General features: G+C 40.6%; 1 protein-coding gene across 1 annotated transcript in view; it reads right to left on the bottom strand.

The window, feature by feature from the left end:
• Positions 1–17,685, bottom strand: part of LOC122805303 (pre-mRNA-processing factor 39-like) — a 1,105,266-nt gene that overhangs the window by 963,423 nt on the left and 124,158 nt on the right. The window contains exon 3 of the mRNA XM_044075391.1: positions 959–1,084. Coding sequence (XP_043931326.1) covers positions 959–1,084 — 126 coding nt within the window. The remainder of the gene's footprint in view (positions 1–958; positions 1,085–17,685) is intronic.

The following is a 17,685-nucleotide window of genomic DNA, read 5'->3' on the forward strand; positions in this document are numbered from 1 at the left end:
AGCGAGAGAGACAGACGCACAGAGCGAGAGAGACAGACGCACAGAGCGAGAGAGACAGACAGAGCGAGCGAGAGAGACACCGACAGAGCGAGAGAGAGAGACACCGACAGAGCGAGAGAGAGAGACGACAGAGCGAGAGAGAGAGAGAGAGAGAGACACAGAGAGAGAGAGAGACACACAGAGCGAGAGAGACACACACAGAGCGAGAGAGAGAGACACACAGAGCGAGAGAGAGAGACACACAGAGCGAGAGAGAGAGACACACACAGAGCGAGAGAGACACACAGACACACACAGACACACACAGACACACACAGACACACACAGACACACACAGACACACACAGACACACACAGACACACACAGACACACACAGACACACACAGACACACACAGACACACACAGACACACACAGACACACACAGACACACACAGACACACACAGGTGTCTATCTGGTTGTTTAGGTTACCACTTCTTGTGATTCAAAACATATAAACAGAATTATATAAAATTCACAGAAACTGTGGAGTGCCTGAATAATGCAGCCACTTGTGGCTAGCTTTAAAAGACAGGAAAAAAGACCTGACAGGCAAAGTCAAGAGAGATGAAAGCACAGTTTGTTTTACAGATGTAAAAGTCATTTATATATTACTTTTATTGTTTAATATATTAATGACAAAGCTCAAAATTAACTGCACATCAATCATATTCCATGCCATGATGTCTCTAAAGGGAAGTTTACATAATGGGGAAAATTAATAAAATGTTCAAATCCATCTAGGGCTAATAAACAGGATCGCTGCAGAAGACTTAAAATTACATCTCTGCCAAACTTGTAGTGGCTTTAGGTTTATTAATATTTCAATGTTACAGCTTATGATTTTGTAGTTCAATCTTCTACTGTGTTGTCCGTAAACTAACAGCACTACAAAAATGGAATATCGAAAATGCTCACCTGCTCAGCCTCTGCTAAAAACCCACACCGCCTTTCCATTTCAGCATATTTTTTCCAGTATCCATAACAGTAAGGATAGCGAACAAAGAAGGCATCAAATGCCTTCCGGGCAGCAACAATGTGATTCTAGAAAACAGTACATAAAAAAAATAAGCCTTCAGAAGTTAGATGTTGCATTTCTTAATTCATTTTCAAAGTCAGATAGTTATACATGGAAAAAATAAGTGCAAGGTAATACATACAGACTAAAATAGTAATCTGCACACAAGCTAAACACAGGTCCACAGAATTCATATGATAAATGTGCAATAAGCAGGACAGTTTGAGTAAGTTATTACTTCAGCAAAAAAAGGCAAACTACAGATAGAACTTTTACCTTCACACAACAGCATCATGAAAGTCTGAATGACGAAAAAAGCAAACATGAAACTGAAGCTATCTGAAACAAAACATTCTTAAATACAATACTAGGATAACACCAATGGAGGAAAAATACAACTTTTAAAAATGCACTGGGTTCAAAAATATACCACCATGATCATCCTGATATGTATGACAAACATGGGTGGTCTTGTAGTAAAAAGCAAATCACAAGGGTACAAAATAATGCTGTAACCCATATTTTACCACTGTTAAAATTAACATAGCAGACTGTAAAATGAGTAGTATAGACAAATAACTTTTTCTAAGAGCACAATTTAATATAAAATGTTAAAAACTGATCTTTTTCAGATATCAATTAACCAAAGCACCATGTTGTAAAGTGACACACAAGTTGCATCAGAGACATCATATGGCATCACAGATACTAAATTTTAAAAACAAAAATGGTCAGTCACAGACCTATTATTTGTAAAAACTAGAGAAAAATCACCTGCTGTAAAGCCGGTTCCTTGCAGTGGGAAAGGAAGTAAAACAATTAAGTTTTGTGATGTCAAAGCATTACAGTGCGTATATGCTTTTTAGAAAATCATATGAAAAAATGTTTTAAGAGCCATTACTTCGTATACATAAAGACTATGGTACAGCACTGCTGCAAGTTATTTCTCAATTGACCACTTTTATGTTGCACTAGCCAACATGAGGAACAAGATAGTGAAGCTTCTGCATCTAAAAACAAGTTCATATTATGACTCATGGTACTTTGTCACCTACAAAACAGCAATTTTAGAAGTGCATACCATTATGTTTCTTAACTCCGAAACTACTGTCTGGCTGCAGGATCCTTTAAAACTTGGTACTTCAGGTATCAAGGCCATATGACAACTAAATCTTTCCAGATTTTGAAAGCCACCAACCAGAACATTCCTTAGTTCTGTCTCGGAGAAGACAACACTAGTTCACCCTAGTCTGTTATTGCCTGACCTCGCCAAAGCATGACAGATGCAGGTGACAAACTGTGAAGTACCACAACAGCAAAAGGAAGGGGCTCTTGAAAATGTGAAGGGGGAAGTAGGAGACCTCCAGAAATCAGACCACAACCTTAGAAGAAATATTTATTGCTGTGTACTCTTAACTGCTGAAGTGTACTTCAAGATACTCTAGCTGTAGGGAGCTGGCCTGCAAACTGCTCTGTCGCAGATGTTGGGTTTGCAGATTAGATTGACTGGGGAGATTTTTTGACCTATGATACAGAATCTGAATTGCCTAGACATAGCAAAGCCTTGTTGGGTCTAATTATAGTGGCTGGCAAAAAAAGCAATTACTAGAAAATGGAAATAAAGTCTTGACTAACGTTAGTAAAAGCAGTTAATACAGTAAGAGATAAAGCTGGAACTGGGATCTTTAGAAAAGGAACGGAATAAACAAAACAGAAAAAAAATGGGAATTGTGTGAACAATACATGCAGAGAAGTAATGACGTTTAAGATGCAGGACTTGAATGAGCCATATAATGCTGAACTGAAAATGACTGGAAAGATAAGTGATGTAAAATTTTTGCAACTACAGCTGTTTCAATGGTGTCTGTGATGTACAATGTTTGCAAGTAAGTGGTGTCAATGTTTTCCGTTTACATAAATGTAATATTGCCTGTGTCAGATATGATTATTTAATAAAGATGTTTATTGGGGGGGGGCACTCTAGCTGCACAGATTCCCAGAGACTACGGGAATGCAAGGCTGGAGGATAAGAATACAATAAATTAAGGCTGAAAAAGATTAATAAACACCTTGGTCCAAGAAGTGTAGTCCAACTTCTAATACCTGACAAAGCTATACAGCAATAACCAGATTGCAAGGCTCGTGTTAAGTAATGTAGTATTATAGGTTCATAAGTTAATAACCAAATACTAAGCTAGCTGCCACTGAGGATACTTTGAAGCCTAGCCAATTTCCATTTTTATGCTTGAATTAACCTACCCCATTTGGTTAGAGATTAGCCTTACCGATCACATGGTTAATATTATCCCTAATGAGAATAACTGGGATCATACCAGATAATTTGAGGGGGCCCATGCATGGATAAAAGAATTTAAGAGCTGCCTCTGTCCATCAATAGTACAGGAGACCATCCTTACAGGATTCATGACGGTCCATCCCATCTGCTAAGATATTATAAAATCTAGCAAGAAAGACCATCTTCCACAATTGTGCATCAAAACAACTGACCATAAAAAGGTGCTAGCAGCTTTAGAAATGGATTGGGGGGGGGGGTTACACTTAAGGAATAACCACAGGTTAGAATCCCTTATCCTGATCGGATTGTGTAAGGTAGAAGCCACAAGAAGCCAGTCATCCAGGTAAGGGAACTAGCTAAAGACTAGTTCTCAGCACAGTGTCCACTACCACCACCAAGTATTCATGAATAACCTTAACTGTAACCCAAATGTCCAGATTTAAGCAGTGACTCAGGAACTGCAAGAGTTGAAGAAAGCAGGAAAGGCACAGTTTTTTAACTATCTGAAAAGCTGGGACCTGTAGAGTCCTGAAATGTGGAAAGTGAATGGCCAAAAGACCGGACATACATACACAAAGTCCAAGATGCCACATCTTGGAATACTGCCTTTTCTTTGAGGTATGGTGATCTTGGGAGTTGGTATATACAAGTTTTTTTGGGGGGGTTGCCTCCCACATGGGGGGGTACAGAGAGGGGCTTGCCCACTACAAAAAAGTTTAAACATTTTTCAAGTGATGTTTTCCGGAATTAGGTATTTTTTCAGCGACAGGGTTAAGGCAGGAAATACCAACTCCAAAGCAACTCTTACCAAAGAGGAGGTTTGCATATTAATCACCCAAACCAATTATGGCAGGCCTTGCATGTGTGTTCCAATAAAAGAGCACAAGCTGTTCACTAAGGTAATAGTTCCTTATGTCACGAAATGGGAGGGCAAGGCCATAATAAATAAAATCCTCTCGTGTCTGCCTAGCTGATGGCCTCACCACAGACAGCTCTAGCCAGATTTGAGAACACACTGACTCTTGCAAGTTTTTCCCCAAAGAATAAACAAATAATAGGTACAATAACTCTCACAGCAATGGGAGAAGAATGAACATCTGTCACTGCTGCTCTGCTCAGCAGACATGGGGGAGCTTACAATAAAGAATTTGGATTTGAGATTCCATGCTCATCACCTATAGGGAAAACACCAGCAGGTATTCAGCTCAACAACAGTGTATAATTCTCTCAGGTCACTCCAAGTCTTCCCTTTCCCCAATGTGAAGAACCATCCCCCACCTCCAAATCTCAAAAGCAAGGCAAAGGTGAGCTCAAAATAAACATATGTTCATTATGCAAAATCCAAATACCACCACCTCGCTAGAAACAAAAAAAAATCTACCACACTCAAAGTGGAAGATGGTGGGAGAGAAAGGTGAGCACCATGGAATTACTAATGCAGCTCTACTTTTACTCAGCTTCCATATCTGATATTATGCCTCCATGGTCATCACCTAATGGATAGAGTTCCAAGCTACCCTCTTGGGTGAATCCTCATGGCAGGATATATCCCACAGTAGAGACACAAAAGGTAGCTCTAGAAATATTTTACTACAAAAGTATTCAACAATTGCAAAGTAACAGCAGCATACAGTAACCCCATTTTGGACGGTGGCCTGTGAAGCAGGCATAGCTCTTACTGAAATACTCCAGGTGCTCTGAAAGTTATTTATGTTATGCTTATAACGGAACCAAATGGAAACTTTTAAACAATTACAAATTTGCTTTGACTCAAAACCTCTTGGTCAGCAGGACAGAGAGAACCATTAGTCTTTTCGGACTGCTTTGGTTCTATTAAAACAATCTGAATAGCTTGTGTAACGCCATACTGTGCAACATATTCACCAATGTTGCAGTCAACATGAACAGAAAGGAAAGCTACATGAGCCCTCCCAGACTGATGGAAGAAAAGCCCCCAAGGAAAGAAAAGTTTAAGTGGAAAGCTCACAACAAACAGCTAAGCATGGAAAGCCAGATCATCTAAACCAGGAAAGGGTCACCAGAAATACCTTGGCCATGAAAATCTCACTTTTATAATGAACATTATAAGAGGAAATGGAGAAGGGAAGAATACTGCAGGCCTTGAGGCAAAGACTACACACAAAGGTATCTTGAGTCCTACAAATGAGAAAAGAATAACCCTTAGAAAAATTAAACTTCACTGAACAGGAATTAAAATCATTACAAACTGTGCAGCCCCATTTCCTGATAATATTCTCTACTGTGGAGGAAATCAGAAGACCACTCACAAGGCACTACCATGAAAAGTCAGTGTGTCAGTTAACAGCCAGCTTCGGGAATATGGACCAAGGAAGAGATCATGCACAAGGCTGAATGGTTACATGACAGAAAAGCATTACTGAAATTTGGGTAAGGTAGGGGTGGTGTTAATCTTCTTCTCTCAATACACATGGTTTCTGAGACCTGGGTGAAAATCCAGACAGAACTGTTAGGAATTTTCTCAGTAGGGAAGTTCCCTACTACTCTTTCCAAATTTCCCCTAGTAGTATAAATATCACCTCAGGTCCCCCCAAAAAATATGCTATTAGCCTAGTGGGACTAACCCGGTCAACAAAGGATAAATAAAATAAACAGAGGCACAAGGCAAGGTTGCCTGTTGCCTCTGCCACTATTCTACAATAGAGGACTAGACGACAAGTAACACCATGGCAGGACCACCCTTTGCTTTAATTACTGGGGACCTTTTGTAATAAACAGTTAATGTAGACTGAATGCAAGCACAACTCCTGCATAGCATACCTCCAACAGCATTTAAGATAAAGTTTGAAACTTTGGAAAATAGTACAATAAAATACTTGGGGGGAGGGTTCACTGGAGAAGTCTGTATCTATAACCCTTGAGAAACACCTAGACAAAAATCAAGCAAGATAATCAAAAATGGAAAATGTTACAGTTAAGAGTTAGATCAAAGGTTACTGACATGTGCTTAGTACGACGACTCAGGCAAGAGAAAGTAGAAAGGGTCACTGCCAAACTTAGAGAGCCTAAAACAAGAAAAATAACCAGAGGTCCTGAATATTTCAGAAAATTTATGAAAATTTGTATAAAAGCAGAAGAATGTGGAAATCAAGAAACTGCAAAAATGTAAATATTTATGGAAAACAAGTATGTCAAGGTTTGAAGAAGATAAGGCTCAACAATAAACACACATGGTAGGAAGACAGGAGATAAAAGCTAAGACAATCTGCAGGAAAGACTCCAGAAATAGATGGTATTCCTGAGGAAGTTTGGAGGCTAGGAGAGAAAGTGATAAAGCTCTAGAAGGCTTTGTTCAATAGCATTTTAAAAAGGAGAAGAAGAAGCACAAACATCCTCAAAGAAAGCTGTGGTGACTAATAACTAAGATGGTTAAGACCCATCAGACACAGCTTCATATAGGCCCATTTCAATTTTAAACAGTGATTATCAAGTGCTTATGTATATAACTAAAATAATTGCAAAGGTGTCGCCAATATTTATAGGTATGGATCAATGTTGTTTTGTGGAGGGGCGGTAACCACTAGACAACAGTAACAGAATAATTATGATCCAGAGGGAAGCAGACTAACGAAATACCACAATAGTTGGTGGGTCTTGATGCAGAGAAAACATTCAACATAAGCAGCTGGGATTTTACGATTAGTGCAATGGGACGCATTTCCACTCCTAGACACAATAACAAAGTTAATTAGGAGGATACACAAGGGCCTGGAGGCAAAAATTGAAGTGTGAAGGTTCCTCTCTAATCAGTTGTGCCTGAAAAGAGGAACCAGGCAGGGTTGTTCTCTTTCACCTTTGCTATTTGCGTTCTATTTGGAGCCATTGGCAAAGAAAATAAAGTACACAGAAATTCAAGGATATAAATGGTATGGTAATCAAGAAAAGTTGGCTTTATTTGCAGGTGACATTTTGTACTCAAAACCAGAAAAAAGGACATCTCAATGTTATGGAACACTCAGACAGTTTCAATTTTCTCAGGATATAAAGTTTATGAAGATAAAAAAAAAGCTATAGCAGTACACTATGTACCTACACATGAATTGGTTCAGCAATACCCATATTTATGGGAACATGATAAAAATGAAGTATTTTAGAAGTATGGGTTAAAAGATTCTGTTATGGCAGCATATCTGGGGAAGAGACTAAACAAAACACAAAAACTGAGAAATTAGAAGCTCATGTTTATGGATATGGATAGCAAGAAACAAGCAGTGAAAATGTTTCTAGACCATTTAGTTTTATATACAGGTTGGGCATATTTTTATCAACCAGAAGAGAGGCTGTGGACAGTAATCAATAAAAGAGTTGGAAGGAGTTTATGTGGGAGGTGAAAAGGGCAAGGGTCAAGTGGGCTAAGTTGGTCCTTCCAACATAACTGGGTGGTTTAGGATTACCTGATTTGAAGGGATATTATACAGCTACACATTAAGGCTCATATACATAAGCACAAGCAGAAAGCTATAATTCAAAGTGGAAAGGGAAAATGATGGAGGGGAAATTCAAGAAATAGGAGAGATTTTGGATGCATATCCTTAATGGGAACAGCAGCAACCGCCTTATAGAATATTATATTCATAAAGTAACAAAGTATTCCAAGAACAAAGCCAACACGAGAATGGAGAAATGAAGTTCGGCCAATAGGGATAACTGCAATTATGTGTACACAGAAAAGGCAAGAGGCAGCTGGAATTTATGGGATAAAAATTACAATGGAACCAAGATATTAGGAGCAAGTAATTAGAAAGGGAACATTAATAGAATTGGAACAGGCTAAGACACTTGGACTGCAGGCTAGATACCATCCTTCCCATCAGGAATTGACAGAGTACAAGAAAATAAGAAAGGGATCGATGAATTCTAAGTGAAAGGCCTGCTTTAGTAGAGTTTATAGCTGAATTCAGAAAGTACAGTTGTGTACACTTAATATAAAATGTAGATGTTAGAGTGTACTCACTGTTGCAGTCATTACATTTGGGTAATCTGCTGGCAGGCTGCCCTCATGTCAGCCTGATTAACAAAGTCTTGGGTCCTGCATCGGTTGCTGTCCCTTCTTCCATGACGTCAGGGGTATAAAACATTCAGCCAATGCCATTATATCAATTTTTCTTGCCCCAGATGTCAGATGCCCCCCAAAAGGGGAGCAAATAAAATTAAAAACAAAAAATATACCTCCAATCCCAAAAGCAAATACACCAAAAGGGCTTTTAAGCATAGTGAAAGAAAGTAGAGGTATAGCTAGAGAAAAGTAGGTGGCTGGAGGGAGAGTAAACAGGACTGCAACAGTGAATACACTAACATCTACATTTATGGTAACGTGTACACAACTGTACTATGTTCTTCATGTTTCACTGCTGCAGTCATTACATTTGGGTAGATTCCCAAAGCTATGGTTGGGTGGAGGGAATTATACAGCATTAGGACCAGCTACAAGGCCCTGCAGGACAGCAGTGGCAAAGCCAGCTCTGGAGTTAGAGAAAAAGTGGTAAATGGTAATGTTTGGTAAACGTATGAACTGAGCTCCAAGTAGCAGCTTCTAGAATGTCCCTGGTAGGAACACCTCTGAAAAAGGCTGTAGAAGTAGATGTGGTCCTGGTGGAATGGGATCTGATCCCCTGGGGGATAGTTTTTTCATGGTGCATATAGCAGAAACGAATAAAATGGCTTATCCATTTGGAAATGGTCTGCTTTGAAATAGCCTTTCCCTCTGCCCCTGCAGCAAATGCCACCAGCAGTTGTTCATATTTTCTTTGAGATTTTTGTCCTGTTTAAGTAAAATCCAAGTTGTCTGTGTACATCCAATGAATGCAGAATCCGCTCCCCCTTGTTCTGTGGATTGGGAAAGAAAGTTGGCAAATGAATGGTCTGATTAAGAGCCACACTGGATACCACCTTAGGCATGAAGGATGGATTGGTCCTGAGAGATACCCTGTCCACATGAAAAATGATAAAAGGCTCCACTGCCACAAGAACCTATTCAGAAATCCTTCTAGCTGAAGTGACTGCTAAAAGGAAAGCGGTTTTCCAGGAGAGAAATTTTAATCCTGCAGTAGCAGCTGGCTCGAAAGGAGGGAGAGTGAGTTTTTCCAATACAAAATGAGGTCCCAGGCAGAGGTTGGAGCTCTCCTGGGTGGTCTTAAGTTTTTGGCCCCTCTGAGATACTGCTTTAGCAGAGGATGAGAGAAGAGAGGAGGTTCTGTGTTGTAATGCGCTGAAATGGCAGAGGCATGGATTTTTATGGAAGAAAAGGACAGGCCCTTGTGAAGCATCTCAGTTAAGTACTGTAAAATCTGAGGAATGTTGGGCACTGCTGTGCTTATCCCTTGAGATTGATTCCAGGCACAGAATCCTTTCCATTTGTCAGCATAAGATTTTCTAGTGCTAGGCCTTCTCTCCTCCAAAATGACATCCATCACAGGTTTGCTGAGTGATGCTATGGGTGAATTTAGGTGATTAGCCATGCTGCAAGATTCAAAGTTTGGAGCGGAGTGTGCAGAACTTGGTTGTTCTGCTGAAACAGTAAGTAATGTGTCTGAGGCAGGTGCCGTGGTGGAAGGTGTGACACATTGTGCAAGAGTGGGTACCAGTGTTGGCGAGGCCATTCTGGAGCAATCAAAATCATTTTTGGGTTGTCCTGCTTGACTTTTACTAGAACTTTGGAGAGTAGAGGGGGAAAGGCATAGACTGATAGGTTTTTCCAGCTGAAGGATAGAGCATCCACTTTCCAGGCTTTTTTGTGATGAGTTCTTGTGCAAAATTTGTCCAACTGATAGATCTTTTTGCCTCACCCCAGAACTATGTCTGGGCTCCCCAATTTGCGTGTCAACATGTTGAAAATCCGTGGTTACACTTTCCATTCATGTAGGTCCATGAGATTTCTGCTTAGTTCGTCTGCCAGAGTATTCAACTTTCCTGGCAGGAATTGAGCATGTAGTTGTACTTGATAGGTCAAGGCCGTGTTCCACAATGCCACGGCTAGTCTGCAAAGGGGGTAGGAGTGTGTACCCCCCCCTGCTTGTTTATGTACCACATAACCGTGGTGTTTTCCGTCTATCATTAAATTGTCCTGGATGAAGGTGGTCTTCGAAGGCTGTCAGTGCATTCTGTACAGCTAGCATTTCTTTTTGATTGATATGAAGGTGCAATTGATTTGGGGTCCATTTGCCCTGAATGCACTTCCCTGCTAGATGTGCCCCCAAGCACAGTCTGATGTGTCTGTAGTTGGGGTTTGGGCGACATGGGGTAGCGTGAATGTCAGTCCCTTGTTTTGGTGGCAGGCCTCTGCCCACCACAGGAATTCTAGTTGCAGGCAAGGTATAATAGGAATCACTGTCTCCAGGCTGTGACAATGCTGACTCCATAGACTTTTTAAGTACCACTGAAGTTTCCTCATATGCAGTCTTGCATATGGAATTAGAAGAATGCATGAAGCCATGAACCCCAAGGCTTGCAGTATTTGCCTTGCAGAAAGCAGGGTTTTTGTGGCCACCTGTTTGAAGCAAGTCACCAACTGAATTTGCTTCTCTGGCGCAAGGAAAGCCATCTGGGCAGTTGTATTCCAACTTGCACCCAGGAATGTATTTTTTTTGAGAGAGTACCAGTTGTGATTTCTTTTTGTTTATAGTGTACCCTAGACAAGTTAGAATCATTTTTACAAACGTCAGATGGTTTAGAATAGTGTCCTTGGTTTGCTGCCCGAATTAGACAATCGTCCAGGTACGGATATATTTGAATATTTCTTTGCCTGCAAAATGCAATTACTGGAGCCAGGCACTTTGTAAAGACCCTGGACGCAGTAGATAAGCCAAAGGGCAGTGCAGAGAACTGGTAATGCCAAGTAGCCTGCTTTGAAGCAGAGGTATCTTCTGCAAGATTCCCCGATTGGGATATGCAGGTAAGCCTCTTAAGTCTAGAGTTGCCAACCAAGCATCTTTGCCTAGCATAGGAAGTATCTGGTGAAGAGTCAGCATATTGAATTTTGGTATGTCCAGAAAGGTGTTTAGAGTAGGCAAGTCCAGAACTGAACATCATGATTTGTCTTATGGGTACCAGGAATAGTCTTGAATGGAAACCTTGTCCCTTTTCCTCTTCTGGTACGGATTGAATAGCCCCCATGCTCATGAGGGAAAGTACTTGTTTCTGGGCCTCTGCCCACTGATTTGGGGGCAGGTCTGGCCATCCGTTTGGAATTGGCAACGTGTGGAAATGGAATCTGTATCCCTGGGATACTATTATTCAAAACCTATTTGTCCTGGGTTATAAGTTGCCAGTTTCTTGCATGAAGAGCCAGTTTTCCCCCCAAAGGGGCAGCTAAACGTTAAGTGCTTGATAAGTGTATAGGGAGGTGTCTTGTTTCCAGATATGGAAGAGGAGAGGCACCCCACTGTTTTGTTCTGAAAGTCCCTTGTGACTGAAACCTGGAGCCTTTGGAATGTCTGGGTTTGACTTGAGTGGCTCTCAAAGGAACTGGAAAGGACCAGTTCTTAGTAGGCCAGTGCCTACTAAATCTTGGAAGTTCCACTTGTAAGAAATCTTTCACAGTTTGCATAGACTTAGCTTTATATTCCATCTTTTTTAAAACTTCTTCAGCCTTATTACCAAAGAGACTGTCCTGTTGTAAAGGAGCATTCAACAATTTTGCTTTATCATCAGGCAGATTTTGCTCTTTAAGCCAAGCATGCCTTCTTAGCACAGACCCGGTTACAGCAGCCCTGCAAGAGGCCTCCAAAGAATCAAAACTACATTACAAAGTATGTTTTCCAACTTGTTCAGCTGAATGCAGTAAATCCTGTAAATCTGTTTTCCACACAGTCAGAAATTAACATTTTTTTGTTTAAAGCATTCCCATGATATGCTGCTGATATTTTAGCATATGAAATTGACAGTTTAAAGCCAAGGTTGCAGAAGTGTAAACCTTCTTACCCCATCTATCCAGTGCCCTGGAATCTCTATCAGAAGGGGTAGGATTTTTAGCAGTAGAAGCCATAATGCCCTTGGGACCCTGAGAAATGGTTGCAGGATCTGCAACAGGATTTTTGCAAAGGAATTTGTGGGAGTCAGGAACCCTGTAGTATCTATCTGGCTTACAAGGAGCCGGAGGCAGAGAATCAGAAGCCATACTAGATTCTGAAAAAAAATCAATGTGTAGAACAGGAGGTACAGCCAAAGGCCTATGCTGAGGAAGAAGAAAATCCCCAAGCCTCTTTTTAGATTCAGAGAAATCCTGACTTTCCCAGTGGAAATGTTCCCTTAAGGTATGTAAAGTTTCCCCAAAAGAAAAATCCTCAGGGGAAGAAGCAGAAGGAATGGAGTCCTCTGCATCAGAATCCTCATAAGTGGGTATAGACAATCCCTGTTCATTAGAAGAGTCAGAAGAAACAGAATCCTGTTCAGAAGATTCATAATCAATGCATTGCCTAGGCCTCTTGGAAAGGGGGGGGGGTTGGCTAACCCTGATCAGAGTAATTAAATCTTCAGCCATTTTGGTCATTTGTTTTTTAGGCATAGGGGCCTGCACATGTGCCCAGGCGTAGTTTTTTTTAGGCATAGGTTGAGATTTTGGCCTTAGTTTTGAAGATGGCGTCGGTCTAATATACAAATGTGTAGGCCTGAAAACACCCTCAGAAGCCGGTGCCTGCACAGCAGCTCCGGACCATCCAAGGTAGAGACATCCGTGGATTCCATAATTGTAGCATCTCGTGGCATACCAGACTCCGAATGGGTCTCAATAGAGGCCTGTAAATCAGAAGTAGCAGGTATCAGGGTGCTGCGAAAGCGACTGAGTACCGGCGAACGGCTTAGAAGCGCCGTCGGCAGTTTTGGACCTCAACGGCCTGTCTCTTTTCCTTTGCGTTTATTTTGGTATTCCGGTAGTCTGATTGCTAATCGACGACATTTCTGAATAATTAAAGCGTGAGCCAAAATATTTAGAAGAAAAAATGTACCGACGTTTGATAGTGTGTTGATTAAATAAAGCACAAAACAGTCAGCAAGGTATGTTGTGGTCAGGGCCTAGGCAAGGAATACAGTACAAATGAAAATCCTTATGAGGTATTTGCTTCCCACAAGTAATGCAGTTATTAATTTTACTGACATCGGTAAGGAGCAAGAAAAAGTTTCCCCAACGGGGTACTTAGTTGAAGACTTTGTGAAACTCGAAAATTTCAGGAGTCGGCCGACTGGCACTTGCCAAATGCTTCTGCTTCGGGCACCACACAGCAAGAAAGACTGATGTAATGGCGTCGGCTGTATGTTTTATACCCCTGATGACCTGACGTCATGGAAGAAGGGACAGCAACCGATGCAGGACCCAAGACTTTGTTAATCAGGCCGACTGAGGGCAACCTGCCAGAAGATTACCCAAATGTAATGACTGCAACAGTGAAACACGAAAAACATTAGAAGCTACTGTTAAAAAAGGGTGATTAGAATGGTATATAAAATATTACACGATAACTATAGGAAATAATCAGAGATGCTAGAAAAGAATGGGGAGAGAGAATGGATAAGCAATTCACAGGGAAACAAATGAAGGACATATGTATGGGTCCCAAATACGCAACAAAGTCTAGAAGATTTAGGATGTTGGCTTAGAAGTGTTTGCATACGTATTTTTACACACCAAGCAGACTCAAAATATTTTCTTTAGGTAGATAGCAAATGTTAGGTGTGTGATGGAGAAGAAAGAGACAATTGGGAACATATGTTAATTGAGATTACAGATTTTTGCAAATTCCCTACAGACCATACTTCTCAACCTCCTATAGCAAGACATCTGGACAAAGCCATAAATAAAAGTGGGACAAAGGCCCAAAACTAGGGAAATTCCTAAATACTGCTCTTACAAAAGTAGAAAGTTGATGAAATAACACGTTTTACATTAGCAGAAATTTTCTGAAAGGTGAAGTCTGAAACTCAAATATCCATAATTTATTTTCAACTTCAATCTTTATTTGCCCCTAGTTTGCCAGAAAAACACAATTTTATAAAAAACAGACCAAAAATATGAGGCAAAAATCTGTACATTCTGTGAAAATCTGTACAGTTGACAGGTATGCTACAGACTAATCTTTAATAAATGTTGGACAAGCAAATGAGTGCAACTAAAGTTATTTTTGAGCTGGGTACAGGATTTGAATTGCCTAGACACAGTAAGGCCTTGTTAAAATTCAATTCTTGTGGCTGCCAATAAAGCAACCGCCAGAAAAAGTACAGTTTTGTACCTACCATAAATGTAGATGTTCGAGGATTCCATTGCTGCAGTCCTTACTATTGGGTATAGTCCAGATGTCAGAAGACCCTAAAAAACAAGTCCCAAAATACCTGTACCAAAAAAAAAGTAATATATATAAGAATATATATACAAAAATATACATGTAAACTCACTACACAACCACCCCTAAACACAGATCGAACATCTACATTTATGGTAGGTACAAAAAACTGTACTATCTTTTTTCCATTGCTGCAGTCCGAGCTGACAACATGCCTTGCAAAACAAAACCAGCCCTAGACTTAGAGTAGATAGGAAGGTGATAATGCTTAGAGAAAGTATGCACTGAACTGAGGCCTGTACAGCATCAAAACCACATTGCAAAGAATGCTTACCAACTTGTTCAGACACAATCACCAAATCCCAACTCTTACCTCACTCAATACCTTCCGCCAAAGCATCCACCTTAGATTTTAATTTCTTTCCCCACCTATCCAAAGCCCTTGCCTCTTTATCAGTGGGAACAGGATTTTTAACCACAGAAGCCTTAACACCTTTAGGCCCTTGAGAAATAGTTTCTGCAGGAGGCAAAGAGTCAGGGTTCAGGAAGCCTCTGCAAAACATCTTCCACCACATTCAACACAGGAGAGGGGAATAGCTAAGGGCCTGCTAAAAAAAAAAAAACAAAGCCTTTTCTCTTTCTGAATCAGAGTAATCCTGGCCTTCCCATTTAAAGTGCTCCTCATGGAAATGCAGTCTCTGAAAAATGAGAAATCCAGGAGGGGAGAAGGTAGGAGGAGGAATCATCCACATCAGAATCAGAATAGAAGACTCTTAAGCCTCTGAACACTGTTCAAAACTATCAAACGGGCATAGAACCTCTAATCATAGTAATCAAATCTTCTGCCATTTTAAGCATATGTTTCTTAGGTACAGAACCCGAAATGCCAGGAAGCTTAGGTACAGAACCCGAAATGCTGAGAGCCCCACTGAAGCTGAACTAGGCCTACCTCTCAAAGAAGGTTTGGCAACAGAAGGAGAGGCTCTAACTACCTTGGGAAGAGAGGGAAAGAGTTACTACCTGAGAAGCCCCTCCTGGCGAAGAACATCGGAAATCTACGTCTAACCAACTGTATTTGAAGGAGGGAATACTGTAACAGAAATAAAAGAAATGTACGTGGGATCTTTAGAAAAAAGGTAAGAGCAAATTACATAGAAAACAATGGAAATTGCAAGAAGAATACATGCAGAATAATCTTTTGGAGGAGTGAGGTTTAAGGGAAGGCAGGAACTGAGCAATTCATGTTACGTTGGAATGATAACTGCATAAGAGAGTATGTGATGTATGTTTGTAAATGAACACATTAATGTGGTTTTTGTTTTCTTTTATATTAATGTACGTTTGTCTAGGTCTTAAGTGATAATTCAATAAATGCGTTTTAAAAACAGTGTGGGGGGGGGTCACTGCTACAGTCCTCCTTAAGACACTGCTGTACTTGTAAGGCTTTCAGGTTTTTCTGTGGGTGGCCCATCCAAGTTTTTGCAATCACTTAGCAATACAAGTTCAGAGTTCTTATGGGCAAGAGGTAAAAAGTTACAAGGGACAGACTGATTGTTCTAAAAGAGTAGGGTGAATTGGGGGGTTTGAATACACTAATTCCTTTACAAGCGGTTCAAATTAAGACTTATGTTCTTATGCAGCCTCTCCCAATTTATCAGTCCAAAAATTTATCAGTCCAAATGGAAATTAGTTTGCTTGCACTATCCGAGACTCCAAAACAGGAGGAAAAAGAGAATATTTGGGCTTTAATGGCAAGTAGACAGTCATTGTTAATTATGAACACTTAGTCATACTTGAGCTGCTCAGTCAAAACCAAATGACAACGCAGAAAGTATTCAAGTTGAAGACAGGCTGTTCCAACCTGGGCAGTGAAGAAGCCACTTTTAGAAAGGGACAAAAGAAAAACACCCCTGTAAAATACTAGAATAATTATAGATCAGTCAGGATTGGGCCTTTTGGAAGAAAGTGAGGAGAGGACTTTGCTTTAAGGGACAGGCTACAGTATGAAGACATGATTCCTACAGATCATAAAACTGAACATAAACTCTGAAGGTTCCAGTTTGAAACAGGATTGCAGTTACTCACACAACAGCTCCAGATGATCTTCAAACTGATCACTGCTAACACCACCTTAAGCCATACATCGGTTATATCTTGCATTGAATAAAACGGCTTCCAAAGCTCTTGGGCACTCTACATACACCCAGTCAGCCAGCTCAAGCTGACATGATGACTAAAGAGACCGATCTGGGCACCAAGCTTTTCCGAGCTTGCCTGTCACCAAAAAGTGTGCTCCTTTCTGAGCTTTAGAGGACCTATGTCAGTCTGTGGTATTCCACTGCAAGGCAGATAAGTCCTCTTTTGGGGAAAAACCTTCCACATATTTTTTAAATGTTTAAATTTAATTTCCTGTGTGGGAAAGTACTTTTTAAGCTAGAGGTATGCGAGTTTTTACTGAGTGTCACACAATGCTGCTGTACTTCTAAACCGGAGTACAGTACCATGTTTGGCAATTTAAAAGCTGATCTAAACATTGTAAACTTTTTTCTGTGAATAACTTGTGTGTAATTTACTTCTGGGGGCTGGAAAAGTATGCGTGTTTTTTTTTTTTACTGTGATTTTATCAGGAAAAGTATCCTTGCACTACTACTGAAATTTTGCAGCTTGTGCTACTTGGTTTCCTCAGGAAAGAGGCACTGTTTTCAGCTTGACCATGGCACAAACAACCAGTCCCAGAGTCGGTTCTTCTTCCAACCATAAAAAGTATTAAAGCGCTTCTGTTAAGACAGCAAGCAAGCAATTTGCCTCAACAGCAGGTGGGAGTGACTGCTGTAGCCAAAGCTGGTTCCTCAGACCACTCATCTTTTTCCCCCGGATCCTTCTGCTGTTGCCCATACAGTCACTGTGGACTGGGGGTTAGCTACATACTTTGCTGCTATAGGGATCTCCTTATTGGGCAAGGGAGAGCCATTTTTGTCTGTGCTGGAAGGAAGTGCACAGAAGGTATCCCTGCTTAACTAGA

The sequence above is a fragment of the Protopterus annectens genome, chromosome 6.part1 (assembly GCF_019279795.1).
Source record: "Protopterus annectens isolate FY-2018-M chromosome 6.part1, PAN1.0, whole genome shotgun sequence".
Taxonomy (NCBI): Eukaryota; Metazoa; Chordata; order Ceratodontiformes; family Protopteridae; genus Protopterus; species Protopterus annectens.